Source organism: Coregonus clupeaformis, chromosome 31, assembly GCF_020615455.1.
Source record: "Coregonus clupeaformis isolate EN_2021a chromosome 31, ASM2061545v1, whole genome shotgun sequence".
NCBI classification, from domain to species: Eukaryota; Metazoa; Chordata; class Actinopteri; order Salmoniformes; family Salmonidae; genus Coregonus; species Coregonus clupeaformis.
Window position 1 is genome coordinate 8,085,710 of NC_059222.1, and position 14,705 is coordinate 8,100,414.

At 46.1% G+C, this 14,705-nt stretch overlaps 1 protein-coding gene across 4 annotated transcripts in view; it reads right to left on the reverse strand.

The window, feature by feature from the left end:
- Positions 1 to 403: 403 nt before the first annotated feature.
- Positions 404 to 14,705, reverse strand: part of LOC121547026 (histone acetyltransferase p300-like) — a 48,763-nt gene continuing 34,461 nt past the window's right edge. Inside the window, exons 19-29 of one of the 4 annotated variants that reach the window (XM_045209766.1) lie at positions 13,772 to 13,852; positions 13,104 to 13,160; positions 12,893 to 12,970; positions 12,718 to 12,785; positions 12,437 to 12,587; positions 10,866 to 11,012; positions 10,446 to 10,725; positions 10,031 to 10,198; positions 9,552 to 9,713; positions 7,151 to 7,432; positions 404 to 5,650 (exon numbers count right to left, since the gene is read on the reverse strand). In XM_045209766.1, the coding sequence (XP_045065701.1) occupies positions 2,531 to 5,650; positions 7,151 to 7,432; positions 9,552 to 9,713; positions 10,031 to 10,198; positions 10,446 to 10,725; positions 10,866 to 11,012; positions 12,437 to 12,587; positions 12,718 to 12,785; positions 12,893 to 12,970; positions 13,104 to 13,160; positions 13,772 to 13,852 (4,594 nt within the window). In that variant the 3' untranslated portion in view covers positions 404 to 2,530. Of the gene's footprint in view, positions 5,651 to 7,150; positions 7,433 to 9,551; positions 9,714 to 10,003; positions 10,199 to 10,445; positions 10,726 to 10,865; positions 11,013 to 12,436; positions 12,588 to 12,717; positions 12,786 to 12,892; positions 12,971 to 13,103; positions 13,161 to 13,771; positions 13,883 to 14,705 lie in introns of all 4 variants that reach the window. The other 3 variants (XM_045209765.1, XM_045209764.1, XM_045209763.1) reach the window with 3 other exon arrangements.

Below are 14,705 nucleotides of genomic sequence, written 5' to 3' on the forward strand. Positions count from 1 at the left end.
ACTAACAAGGATGTAAATTTCTGCACAAAATTTGAGAAATAATATTTTTGTGCATATGGAAAATGTCTGGGATCTTTTATTTCAGCTCATGAAACATGCTGCATAAACGTTTTTGTTTAGTGTATTATTGGCTGTCATGGGTGAGATAAGTAAATGTGTTATCCGTCCCACCAATGTTTCTGATTTACATTTACGTCATTTTAGCAGACGCTAATCCAGAGCGATTTAGTGAGTGCATACATTTTCATACTAGCCCCCCGTGGGAAACGAACCCACAACCCTGGCGTGGCAAGCGCCATGCTCTACCAACTGAGCTACAGAATCCCATCCCTCAACCCATTTCATCATGTGATGGAAATGTAGCTAGTAAAATAAAAGCAATTTCAACATACAGGTATTTTTTCAATGGTACAAACATACTTTATTGTACAATTAAATAATTGGCAAAAAAAAAAACACCAAAATAACTTAAAATAAGAAATGTATGAAAATGGAGCAACAGTTTATTTTTTGCTTTCTCTCAGCAAGCACCAAAGTATTTTAACAGTAAAGAAAGTGGTCAAAGATTCCATTTGAACACTAAACACATTAAAGTCATATTTCCAGTTTCTTTAGGCAGAAAGAAACAAAAGCAAAACAAAAGTTGTTCAGTTGCCATGGTTTGTACAGTGATTCAATATGTATACATTTATATGCATGTACATTTAATGAAAATGGCATGATATACTCAACAGCCCCAGAGGGCTGTGAATGACCGCAGTCATTTTGCATCACCATTACATCTTCAATACAAAAAAGTTGAATCTATAATTCCTGTAGCTTCAAGTTTTATTTTCAAAAAAATAAAATTAAATAATATCTATATATAAAATACAAGTTTTTCCCTTGTTTTTTTTATAAAATAAGTCTCAAGATATATTGCCACTGTTTTTCCCTCCCCCCAAATCCCTACCTTTAGAGAAAAATAAGTGAACTTGTGAAATATTGTGTAATTCTTTAATGAGGCAAAATTACCAATTAATTTTCTGACCACACTAATAAGCCTTCTCCCGTTTTGTTTTGTGCATGTGTTCATGTGAATGTGTTGGTGTTCACAGCAATCAAGATGGTATTTGTTGCAATAACCCCAGTTCAAAAAGATTTATACACAAAGGCTCATTGGTGCTCATGACCTACACCACATTCTGTACCTTTCAGAAATCAATACTTTTACATAGTTTAGTAGGAGACCAGGTTGCTAGGTAACCAAATCAAAAGGAGATAAAAATCAGGAGTAGAAAAAGAGTCTCTGCTCATCATAGGTCTGAAAGTCTGTACAACTCAAATATATGGTTCATTGTATTACAAACAGTATTTCATTAAAGTCCAGTTTTTTCTTTGTACAGTAAAAACATTAAATTAAACCCAACGGTTAAGGGGAAAAGAAGAAGAGGGGCTTGTGGCTGGGAAGAGAGGAGGGGAAGGGAGGCATTGTTCCAAAACACATGATGAGGGGAGTTTATTCCTAGGAAACCCCTCCACACCCTCCCTCTCCGTGTACATATATACATACATACATACACATATACACATATACACATACACTACAGAGCCATCCATCAATCCTCCAAATCAGCTGGCAACATCAGTAGTAAGTTTCTCATCCATCGTCCTGTAGTAAGTGTAGGGGTAAAGGGGGAGTGCACATTCATGGGAGAGAAGGTGTAGAACAGGGTTCAACAAACTCGGTCCTGGACCCCCCACCCCGGGTGCACGTTTTTTTTGCCCTAGCACATCAGTTGATTGAAATAATCAAAGCTTGATGATGAGTTGGTTATTTGAATCTGCTAAGGCAAAAAACAAAACATGCACCCAGCAACACTGTTTAACTTGGATCCCTAACCCCCTAACAAAACCATTAAAAACATTTTTTTGCCCTTCTTTTAACACTCTTGGTTTTAAGAAAAATATATTCTATGTGAATTGTAGCAGTCGCAAAGTACATCTGCCCCCCCAAAAAGATATGTTGTGACGTTTGTTTGTAGATCCAGCAAAAATAATATTGATAATTATAATTTTAAAAACTTCTCTGCAAAACAGATACAATCATGACTGGTTTTATGGAGGAAAACAGAACGATAAAAAGGTCCATTGTATTAACTCCTCTAAATTTTCCACCACATTTTAAATCTTAAAAATCTTAATAAAAAAGGCAAAATTCTCAGTCCACAAAAATATTACTTGAGTCATATACAAAGGGAGAAATCTCTCCTTTCCAGAAACCCCTTAAACATTTTGTACACAATTGGCAAAAATATATAGATATATATTAACAGCAATAACTTACCATTCGTTCACTTTATTCATTTATTGACTTGTAGATTTAATGGTGCATCTCCCATAGGAAGTTCAGTTCTTTTCATTTATACATCAGAAAAATATTAAATAAAAATAACTTCTAAAACAGCCATCCCCCCTTCCATTCCATCCCAGCCAGACCCACGAGGACAGTTCTTCAGAGCACTGAGACAGACGTAGTAGTAGTAGTAGGCTACATAATGTCTAAACTGTTGTGGTTAATGTTCGTTCCCAGGTCCTGGTTATTACCCAACATGTCCGACTGCCCTGTGCCATGCAAGCCCCCCATCCCACTTATCTGGGACATCATAGCACTCGGGTCCGAACCAAACGTACCCGGGTCCCCAGAGTTAGCCTGCTGTTGTTGTTGCTGTGACAATTGTTGTGGGTTTTGGGGGGCCACCATGCCAGGGTGGTGCTGGGAGAGGTGACCCAGGTGCGGGGAGCCTGTCTGGGTCTGGGGGGAGATGCGGTGAGGGGAGGGCTGGGGCTGCATGCGTGGCGAGGGGCTGGAGTGGGGCGGCTGGGACTGTGGCCGAGGGGAGGGCTGAGGGGAACGCACCTGGTTACTGAGGGACTGACCGCCCAGAGCCTGGCCCTGGAGGTGGGGGTGTGGGGACTGGGCCATCTGCTGCTGGGGGCTCATAGGACTGCCGTGCTGTGCGGGCGAGCCCCCTCCTAGGTGTTGCTGCTGGAGAAGTCTCTGGTGGAGGGCCTGCTGGAGCATGGCATGGGAAGACTGGGGCTGGGGGGGACCACCTTGGCCTTGCTGGGGACCCTGCTGCCCCTGTTGGAGCTGCCCAGGCCCCCCACCCCCATCCTGCTGTTGTTGCTGCTGCTGTTGCATCTGCATCTGGTGCTGTAGCCTCTGTTGCAGGGCTGTGGCTACCTGCTGGGACATGGTTCCAGGGTAGCCCTGTCCTTGTTGGCCTGGACCCGGCTGGGGCCCCTGGGGGCCTCCCCCACCCTGCTGCGGCCCTCCTCCCCCTCCACCAGGCTGGGTCTGGCCAGGTTGACCAGGCTGGCCCTGATGCATGAAGCCCTGCTGGCCCTGACCCTGCTGTTGGGGGGGCTGGGGCTGCTGGAACTGACCATTGTTACTCATCTGTTGTTGTTGTTGTTGTTGTTGTTGCTGCTGCTGCTGTTGTTGTTGTTGTTGTTGGTGTTGTTGTTGTTGTTGTTGGAGGTGCCTTCTCATTAGAATCTCTCTGAACTGGGGAGTCATGTTGGACATGGGGGTGCCTTGGCCTGGCATACCACCTTGTTGTTGCTGTAGTGCTGCCATTTGCTGCTGTTGCTGCAGACTCACAGGCAGGAGAGGGCGCTGTTGCTGCTGCAACTGCTGTAGCTGAGCCATAGAGGAAATATTTACGCCTCCTCCTCCCTGGACCATGTTCATCCCTGGCTGGGCTACTCCGGGGTTTACGTTCACCTGCTGACCATCCATGACCACCTGGTTACCCCCAGGCCCTCCAGGGCCCATTCCTGCCCCACCAAGGGCCCCCTGGAACCGCACGCCTCCAGGCCCCCCTCCTGGCCCTCCTCCCGGGGCCCCCGGCACCCCTGTACCTCCCTGGTATCGGGCAGCTCGCTGCTTGATGAAGGCAGCCATGAGAAGGGGGTTGGAGCGGAGGATGTTGAGGACCTGTTGCTGCTGGCCGGGGGAGCTGGGGGAACGGAGGGTACGCAGGAGGTCTTGTAGAGCTGCCTGGGGGAGGTTCCCTGTCCCAACCATCGCCGCTGCCGCCCCGGCCACGCCCCCTGGACCTCCCATCAGCCCCATTAACCCCCCTTGCCCTGCCTGCTGTTGCTGCTGACCTTGATGCTGTTGTTGCTGGGCAAGCTGCCGCTGCTGCTGTTGCTGGGCGAGCTGTTGTTGTTGCTGCGGTGTCAGGTGACCCATCTGTCCCATCATGCCTTGCCTCTGCTGGGGGGTCATCCCACCCGGGCCGCCCCACTGCTGTTGGTTGGGATTCTGGAGCTGGGCCTGCTGCTGGAGCTGAACCTGGGGAGAGAGCTGGGTCTGGGGGCCGACTTGCTGCTGCTGCATACCTCCTTGCCCCACCACCATCCCCTGCTGCTGCTGCTCCATATGAGTCCTCCCTGCCACACCCTGGCCCTGGGGAGCCATCCCCTGGTGCCCTACCATGCCTGCTCCTGGGAGGACCATGCCCTGCATCTGAGCCTGGGGGTTCTGGTGGTGGGGGTGAGGGGGCATCATGCCTCCACCCTGGGCCGCCTGCTGCCTCTGGAGGATCTGGGCTTGAGCCTGGGCCATCTGACGCTGGGTCTCTGCCACACGCTGGATCTTCAACGCTATCTCCACCGCTGCCGGAGGTGGCCCCTGTTGCTGCTGCTGCCCCTGGGGCATGGAGCCCTGGCCGGGGTTTGCTTGCTGCTGTGGAGGAGTGGCTGAGCCCAGACCGGGTTTACCCAGGGACTGGTGGAGGGGCAAAGCTCCTGGAGGTCTGGGGGTATAAGGGGGAAGACCTCCTGGCTGCTGCATCTGCTGGACATTTGGAGACAGGCCCTGTTGCTGCTGTTGGACCATCTGTTGCTGCTGAGGAGAGTTCATCATTACCCCTCCACTATGCTGCTGCTGCATCTGCTGCTGGAACTGGTGGTGCATGTGGTGCTGCTGGGGAATACCGCCCTGCTGCTGCTGCTGTTGTTGCTGCTGTTTCCCTGGAGGGCCCTGACCCATCCCCTGCTGGGGTCCGGGGGGCATGTTCCCCTGTGTGGGGGTCTGAGGCGTGGGGGGCTGCGTGCCCACGGACATGGGGGTACTGGGCCCCGTGGTACTGTTGTTTCCCGGGGACGGTAGCCCACCGTTGCCCCCCGGTCCCGGAGGTGGCTGACCCACCCTCTGCATGCTGGCCATCCTCCTCCGCAGCATCTGGGCCTGCTGGAGACGGTGCTGGAGCTGCTGCTGCCTCAGCTTGTGCTTGATATTCAGACAGAATGGTACGGGACACTTGTTCTCCTGGCAGTGCTTGGCGTGGTAGCAGCATAGGGCGATGAGCTGCTTGCAGATGGGGCAGCCGCCATTGGTCTTGCGCTTGCAACCTTTCGTATGCTGCACCACACGCTTCATCTTCTGGCAGGACGGCAGGCTGCAGTTGGCGTTGCGACACTGGCAGGCATGGACGAGAGACTGGATGCAGCGCTGGATGCTGAGGCGGCGCGAGTCCCCAGGGTTGGCGATGGACGAAGCGGCTGCGTTGTTGCTCTCGTCGTCCAGGCCCAGACCCAGCTTCTCCATCTTGTGGATGTGGCCCTTAGAGTTGTAGCAGGTGATGCACAGGTCATAGTCCTGGGACAGAGAGAAGAGAAAGTAGCACATAGGTGTTGGTAACACCACACTTTACTTATCTCATCATCCCCTTATAAGAAATACCCTAAAACAAATCTAAATCTTAGCAGTTTGACTTTTCAGCCAGTTTCTCTTCAATCCTCCCTCTCCTGTACCCTCCTTGCCCACTCTATACCCCTCCCTCCAACCCCCTTCCCCAGAGCTGGGTGATATGGACAAAAAGTTATCACGATAAATTGATCCATTTTGCGTGATAACAATATATATATATTATATATAAACAGGTACTGTCTCATAAGTTGAAAAGTCCTACCTAACCCAACGCTGTCTTTCTTCTGTGAGCTGCTCCACACTACAACCAGTTGTGAGCTGCGCGCTCTTGCTGCCTGACAGTTGATATTTCACTCAAACTAGGCTGTGTATGGTGCGTGTGATAAATAATCTACATAACGAACTAACTTTGGGAAGTCATCTGTTTTTTTTCATCAATTACATAGCCTAGATTGAAAATAGCATTATTACAATATTGTTTTCACTGACATGGATGATTGACTGGCCCGGAGGGATAACAAAACCTCCCAGGGCCAGCGGGCAGCCCTGTGTGTCGAGCCCTGCAATGAGTAGATGGGAGAGGCAGGACTTGCAGTGTGTCGAGTGTCTCAAATAGAACCAAGTCCTATTTTAGCATTGACGTGCGCGAGCAGTTTGGATGCAATGATTTAATATAATGTACTCGTTATTATGCAACTCTCACGCACACAACGAGGCCAGTTTGTTTTCCCTGTAAGCTACATGCTACACCACCTGAGGAAGTGGGAACTCAAAACATTAGCTAGATTGCTAACTCTAAATATGATCTTGTTGCCATCTTTTTTGTGCATATTGGCCTATGCTACACCATCTGAGGCAGTGGGAACTCAAAATACATTAGCTAGATTGCTTTAATGTCCTACAAAAACGTTCCGTCCGTAGGCCTAGGCTACTTGATGTATTCAATGTGAATGGTGTGCTAAGCTCCACAGGCGCATCATCTCAAAACCATATTAGCCTCACGCCACGCTGCCATTTGCTCAATATTGAGAAATAAATGTTACTCACAGAAAGCTTACTCTCCTCTCTTTAACAATTAAACAGTAGTTGCGTTAAAAACTGTTTTTCCTGCAATTGTAATGTGTATGTTGCACAATGGACATATGCTTGCGCTTATCAGAATGCAGCTCTCCTTCTAATTCATGCGCACATGGGGAAGAGGGAGTGAGAGGGGGCAGCAAAACAGGGACAGGGCACTTTCATTGTAGGGATCGGAATAATGCACATTACTGTTGACCAAATAGTAGTTTTAGTAACCACAAAAATTCATAAGCAGGAACATTGTGTTGCCTAATCACTGAAAATTACAGACTTAAGCAAAATTGTGTCGTAAGAAGAAGGCAATGTTGGTGTCTAATTTTCTGTTTATCGTCCCAGATCTACCCTTCCCCTGTCCCCTCTAACCCTCACCTCGCAGACAGTGCAGTGGTAGCGTGTCTCCACGTGGCCCTTGCACTCATTGCAGGTGTAGACGAAGCGGTCCTGGCTCTGGTTGTGCAGCTCCACCAGCATGCACATGGAGCTCCACTTGGACCTGCGCAGTGAGCTGAACTCCAGGTGTTTGTCCCGGGCCAGGGTGAGGAAAGCGTCGCGCCCGTCCATCAGGTCGCAGGCCATCAGGCCGTCGGGGTCCGTGATGGGGCCCAGCGTGTTGGACATAGGCGCCGCTATCAGACGGATCACAAAGAATACCTGGCGAGGAGAGAGCAGAACAGAGTTAACAGAAGAGTGAGAAGACATTTTGGCCTGTTTACGTTTTATTTTATGTGGTGTGTAAAGGTTGTCGTCTGTCAAGGGTAATTTTAATTTGTTTGTACACTAAAGGGCACTATATGTTGGGGTCATTGTCATATGCATATACAGTGGGGAGAACAAGTATTTGATACACTGCCGATTAAGCAGGTTTTCCTACTTACAAAGCATGTAGAAGTCTGTAATTTTTATCATAGGTACACATTGTATGATTTTTAAGTAATTAATTTGCATTTTATTGCATGACACAAGTATTTGATCACCTACCAACCAGTAAGAATTCCAGCTCTCACAGACCTGTTAGTTTTTCTTTAAGAAGCCCTCCTGTTCTCCACTCATTACCTGCATTAACTGCACCTGTTTGAACTCGTTACCTGTATAAAAGACACCTGTCCACACACTCAATCAAACAGACTCCAACCTCTCCACAATGGCCAAGACCAGAGAGCTGTGTAAGGACATCAGGGATACAATTGTAGACCTGCACAGGACTGGGATGGGCTACAGGACAATAGGCAAGCAGCTTGGTGAGAAGGCAACAACTGTTGGCGCAATTATTAGAAAATGGAAGAAGTTCAAGATGACGGTCAATCACCCTCGGTCTGGGGCTCCATGCAAGATCTCATCTCGTGGGGCATCAATGATCATGAGGAAGGTGAGGGATCAGCCCAGAACTACACGGCAGGACCTGGTCAATGACCTGAAGAGAGCTGGGACCACAGTCTCAAAGAAAAACAATAGTAACACACTACACCGTCATGGATTAAAATCCTGCAGCGCACGCAAGGTCCCCCTGCTCAAGCCAGCGCATGTCCAGGCCCGTCTGAAGTTTGCCAATGACAATCTGGATGATCCAGAGGAGGAATGGGAGAAGGTCATGTGGTCTGATGAGACAAAAATAGAGCTTTTTGGTCTAAACTCCACTCGCCGTGTTTGGAGGAAGAAGGATGAGTACAACCCCAAGAACACCATCCCAACCGTGAAGCATGGAGGTGGAAACATCATTCTTTGGGGATGCTTTTCTGCAAAGGGGACAGGACGACTGCACCGTATTGAGGGGAGGATGGATGGGGCCATGTATCGCGAGATCTTGGCCAACAACCTCCTTCCCTCAGTAAGAGCATTGAAGATGGGTCGTGGCTGGGTCTTCCAGCATGACAATGACCCAAAACACACAGCCAGGGCAACTAAGGAGTGGCTCCGTAAGAAGCATCCCAAGGTCCTGGAGTAGCCTAGCCAGTCTCCAGACCTGAACCCAATAGAAAATCTTTGGAGGGAGCAGAAAGTCCGTATTGCCCAGCGACAGCCCCGAAACTGGAAGGATCTGGAGAAGGTCTGTATGGAGGAGTGGGCCAAAATCCCTGCTGCAGTGTGTGCAAACCTGGTCAAGACCTACAGGAAACCTATGATCTCTGTAATTGCAAACAAAGGTTTCTGTACCAAATATTAAGTTCTGCTTTTCTGATGTATCAAATACTTATGTCATGCAATAAAATGCAAATTCATACAATGTGATTTTCTGGATTTTTGTTTTAGATTCCGTCTCTCACAGTTGAAGTGTACCTATGATAAAAATTACAGACCTCTACATGCTTTGTAAGTAGGAAAACCTGCAAAATCGGCAGTGTATCAAATACTTGTTCTCCCCACTGTAGATAGCACAGGGAGGGTTAGCACAGGTGAGGGGAGAGGGCATACAGGTCTTACCATATCACAGAACATGCTCATAGATTTGACCTCTACACATTTTCTATGCAAATATTTGTATTGGAAGTAAACTATTAATCTTTTGTATGCTCAATAAATGGGAACTTCACCCGAAAAGAGTTCAGTTTGGAAAACAATTTCGGTGGACGCGTTATGGACGGCTCTCTCCTGTGCCAGTGGCTTTTCATAGGAAATCGCCACTACAACGGTCTTAGTGGAAAGTGTTTTTGTGTTGTGAAAGTGACTTGTTCAGACCTTAAACCTGATTCTCACCAATTGAGCCTGATTTACTACCTAGCAACTGTTATGTTCAGAAATACAATAAAAACATGCAACGGTCACTCCCTCCTACCTCTTTGTGCTTCTCCATGCTGGCGTAGAGTTTCTGAGAGAGGTCATTGGACACGTTGGGCAAACCTGGCTTCTTCTTATTGGTTCGGCTCATACTGCTCTTATTCTTAGAAGTCTTCTTGTTGTTCTTCTTTTTGCCGTTTTTGCTGTCGCCCTTCGTGACCTGGAGGTGTGGGGAAGACAGTGAATTATATACAATACAGTAATAATTTTTATTTAGAACAAATGTAGAAATGCAGTTCATACAAAAATCTATTAAACATTTTGTATTAAGTAAAATGTAAAAATAGAATCAAATCATCACATTGATTGAAAGAGATCAAATGAAATCACATCAAACCCAAAGATCCATATGACTAAAAATATAATCAAATTATCACATTGATTGAAAGAGATTAAATGAAATCACATCAAAACAAACCCAAAGATCCATATGAACACACTGCAATGTACCTTGTAGTAAATGTCCATCCCACTTACATCTATGCTCTCGTTGGAAGTGCTGTTTTCCTCCCTCTTCCTCTCCTCCTCCTCCTGCTCCAGCTCCTTGATGCTCTCCTCTAGCACGTTGGGCCAGAAGTCCCCCTCAAAGTACGGCAGCTCCTTGGCACTGGTCAGACGGTCCTCCGTGGCCTGCTTGAAGATGTCCTGAGAGAGGGATAGAAAGATATTAAACCCAGATTTAAGAAACACTCCACTCCTCCTGCTTTATGTAACAAATGAGTAACACCACTTCAAGTTATCACAACAACATGAACAGTGATAAAATGGTGCTTCTCAGAGGCCAATCCATGACTCGGTCCTGTGCGCTCAACCCTTCCACTTGCGGATGAAGCAAGAATGTAATTAAATGTAAACTTTATTGTCCCAGCAAGGACCCCTCAAGCCTCTTTACCTTGAAGTCATGCACGATGCGCTCTGCCACAGCCTTGTCCAGCATCTTCCTATACCACTCCTGTAGCCTCTTGGGCTTGGGGATCTTCTGATCCATAGGGTGACAGTGGAAGATGTAGTCGTCCCCTTCACTAGGTGGGCATGCCCATATGTGACCCGTTGTGTACCCCAGCTTCTTGACATACTCCAGGTAGCCAATGAGAATCTCATGGTAGACGCCCGTCCTCATAGAACGAGGCTGGAAGAAGTGAACACTGTCCAGGTACGAGATGTACACTCGTCTGGGGGAGAGAAGTAGGCAGAGAGAGAGGAAGATGGAGGGAGGGCGGGAGAGAGCAAGGATGAGGTCCAGTCCTTTGGTCATTAACATAAAACTGCTCCCCACTGAGTTGAGAAAATGTAACCTTAAAATAACTATTACCTCTGATTGGGAGGAGGGCAGTCCGAGCCGTACTCCTGTACATGCATGCCAAAGAAGCAGACGTCAGCTCCATCGATATCCTCAAATGCAAACAGGGCTTTCGTCCTGTATGGGAATGACTCACACATCTCCCCAGTGTCCACAAACCTGGAGAGACACACGAGACACGATAACAGTGAGATGACTGATGCTAGAATGAACGCATACCAACAGGGTTGGTAGGTTACTTTCTAAATGTAATCTATTAGTTTCTAGTTACTTATGCAAAATTGTCATCAGTAACGTAACTTTTGGGTTACCCAAACTCAGTAATGTAATTGATTACTTTCACTTACTTTTCAATTACTTTCCCCTTAAGAGGCATTAGAAGACAAAAATGATCCATCAAACACATTTGGTGTGTCATCATAGCGGTCTGACTTGTGGTCAGACTTGCTCTGGTGAAACAAACTTAAGTCCAATGCAGACGTTTTTATCTCAATATTAAATAATTTCTAGGTAACAAGTAAGTACCTTAATGTACTTCTTGGAAAGAGCAATTACTCAAGCAAGAATTTAGCTAGGACTGTCCGGGAGTGGACTGAGTGGTGAGGGGAAAACTGAAAACGATTTATTATCGGCAGAGAGGTGGTCCTCTGTAGCTCAGCTGGTAGAGCACGGCGCTTGTAACGCCAAGGTAGTGGGTTCGATCCCCGGGACCACCCATACACAAAAATGTATGCACGCATGACTGTAAGTCGCTTTGGATAAAAGCGTCTGCTAAATGGCATATTATTATTATTATTATATTATTATTATATTGTTTCTCTATTAACCAATTTACCACCTAGTGATGTCACCAGGCAGACCAAAACTCCATCCCACCACAACAGGCTGACATTTCAGGCTCTTTTCAAACAGCTCTTACACTAAAAGGGAATTAAAATGTTCACCGTATTATTCCAATCTCATAGTGTGGAAATATAAAAACACAGGAAAATCACGTTTTTGACTGCACTGGCCCTTTAAACTCGCACCTTTTTTCCAATGCCGAATTGAATGTCATTGAGAAAACAGAAAAGTGTTAACTTATTTTTTTCCACAAACATCCTTTCTGAATTTAAAAGTAATTCAAGAAGCAGTCATTTAGTTTTTCCAAAAGTATCCAATCTGATTACAATATTTTTGCCGGTAACGTAACTGATTACAGTTAGTTTTTTGGTAATCAGATTTCATGTAACTGATTACATGTAATCAGTTACTCCCCAGCCCTGCATACCAATATTTGTATATATTCACCATCTGTCATCATTCAGAGTTACTGCTTCTCCTTCTACCATAGTCTCGAACTCTTTCTACCTTGCAATTCTGAAACGAAAAAAAAACCCTCCAATTCTGAGAGATTAAAAAAAAAAGTGATCCAATCCTCTCAGATTTACAGTGCCTTGGTGTAGCAGCTAGGGGTTGATTTGGGATTCAGCAAATTACTACATTAACCCCACTCATTCCGCCCCTAACGTCATCCCTTTCTCCTGTTCTACTTCTTCAGGGTAACACGCGTACTATTCCCCCCCGTGGTGCATGTCCCTTACCTGGACTTCATGCCTGGTTTGACCTCTACCACCTTGTCAGAGACGTGGACCACTCTGATGGTGACGTCACCCGACTCAGGGTGGCTCTGACGCTTCAGGTAGTCATTCACCCGTGTCTCCAAATAACAGCCCAGCTTAGTGTGGGGCAACCCTGGAGAGAGGGAGATAAGCTTAGTTTAGTTACAAATATGATAGGTAAAGGAGGGAGGAACTACCTCAAATGGAGACAGGTAAGTAATATTTAGGGTTAAAATGGTTTTAAAAAAGACATCAGCACTTACTTTTGGCAGCATACTTGTTCTCTCTCCGCGTCTTATTCAACTTCTTTAAGCAGCCATCACAATTAAAACTGGTGGGTGAAAGAGTTCATTAGAGTCAGTAGAGAAGCCAGAACCTTACAGTAAAACTGCTTAATCTCTTATGGTTACAGGAAACAAGGAATGCAGACAGACTTACCCTAACGGCCAGATAGTGTCGTTGTGCAGGACACAGATCTGGTGCATCTTACGTCCGCAGTCCATACATTCCACAAGCCTGCAGAGAGGAACGAGAGGCGAGAAATCAGTCACTGACTGCTTACATCGCCACAACGACATTGCGCTCACAATGCAATCACAACTTAAATGCAATTACTCAACAAGATATATACTTCCAATGGTGGACTTACAATTCAGGGTCCAGTGTGTCATTCTTCTTCTTCTCAAACTGATCTTTACCGATGGAACTGAAATTAGAAAGAAGAAATGTAACACACATCCCACAACAATAGCAAATAGGCCAACGCCAGTTAAAAGCCTCATGAAAAATGAAACATACATTGAAAAGGGTAAGGTAGATGAACCACAGTCTAACCAACCATTAAATAAATACAGCTTCATAAACTCAAAATGACCACAAGGTAGATGCATTGGATTCTCTGGCAGGGCTCTAGTCCAACATTTCATATATATTGTTTAAGACTCGGCCAGATATTTGGCCAGATTTTCAAATATGCAGTATTTTCATCCCAATTTTGATTTACTAAAGAGGTGCTGCAGAACAGATGTAGGCTTATAGAGGAAAACTACAGTCTACGAGAGGTGAGAGAAACAATAACTGCGACAGTAGAGATGTACAATAAAACCAAATCAACTACTGTAGAAGAGAGAATACCATAGAAAACAGAAACGGAAGGAAGACATTCACAATTACAGCAAATGGAGGTACTTTAAAGCTGATATGAGGGAGAACCTTGGCATATGAGGAGTCAAATAATAAAAGATAAAAGTATAAAATAAAGTTTACATTAAACCTACATGTTGAGGGAAGGCTAGTGGAGGTTAACGTTCTACTCACGTCGGAGGCTGGGAGGGGTCGTCTCCCAGGGACACGTTGTCCCCTTGGATTTCGTTGAAGCACTTCTCACAGAAGTGGTACCTGCCAGCAAGAAGCCCAAATTTTGGTGAACTACACCGTTCCCCAACAGCACAGCCAATCACAGAGAAGGCACGGGGAGGCAGCCACCAATCAGGGCAAGGCATGACAGGGTGGGAGCAAGCACGCAGGAACACAGGAGACAGGTGTCGTCATCAGAACAGTCAATCATGATTCAGGATTGAAGGGAAAGGGAGAGGTGGGGTTTGGAGGCGCATGATTGGACCAGACAAAAGCAAGCCAATGCAGATGTCACAAGCATTGATGACACAGGGAGAGGACAGAAAGGGTTGGATGGAGGAATGATTTGAATGGTGAGGAGAGAAGGAGAGGACAAGACAACATCCAGCACAAGATAGAGCAGAAGGCCGAGGCAAAGCACAGATTAGCGTTTTGGACATGAGAAGGTGAGCAAAACCACCACAGCTAAATATAGAGCAGTGACAGAATCAACTGGAGGGGGAGAGATGGGAAGCATGGGACAATGCAGATACTGAACAGATGAACAGCGGCACAGACAATTGCTCTATCATAGAGCTAATTTTAAAGTGGGTCCTTTCTTATTTTCTATCAGGTATCAGTGCTGTCACAAATAGTATTTGTGAATGTACATATTCGTACATGAACACAGCATACAGCTGTTGATGTTAGAAATTGAACTTTGAAGAAATGTCCAGAAAGGCAGTAAGAAAGGACCAACTTAAAATGTAATTGCGTTAATTAATATTAACATTAATATTAAAAATGGGAAAAATGTGACAAACCATTTATTCACATAGAAACACAAAATTCAACATACAGTCATTATGATATTGATCACTGTGTGTGTGTGTGTGTGTGTCTCAGCTCCCTCCCT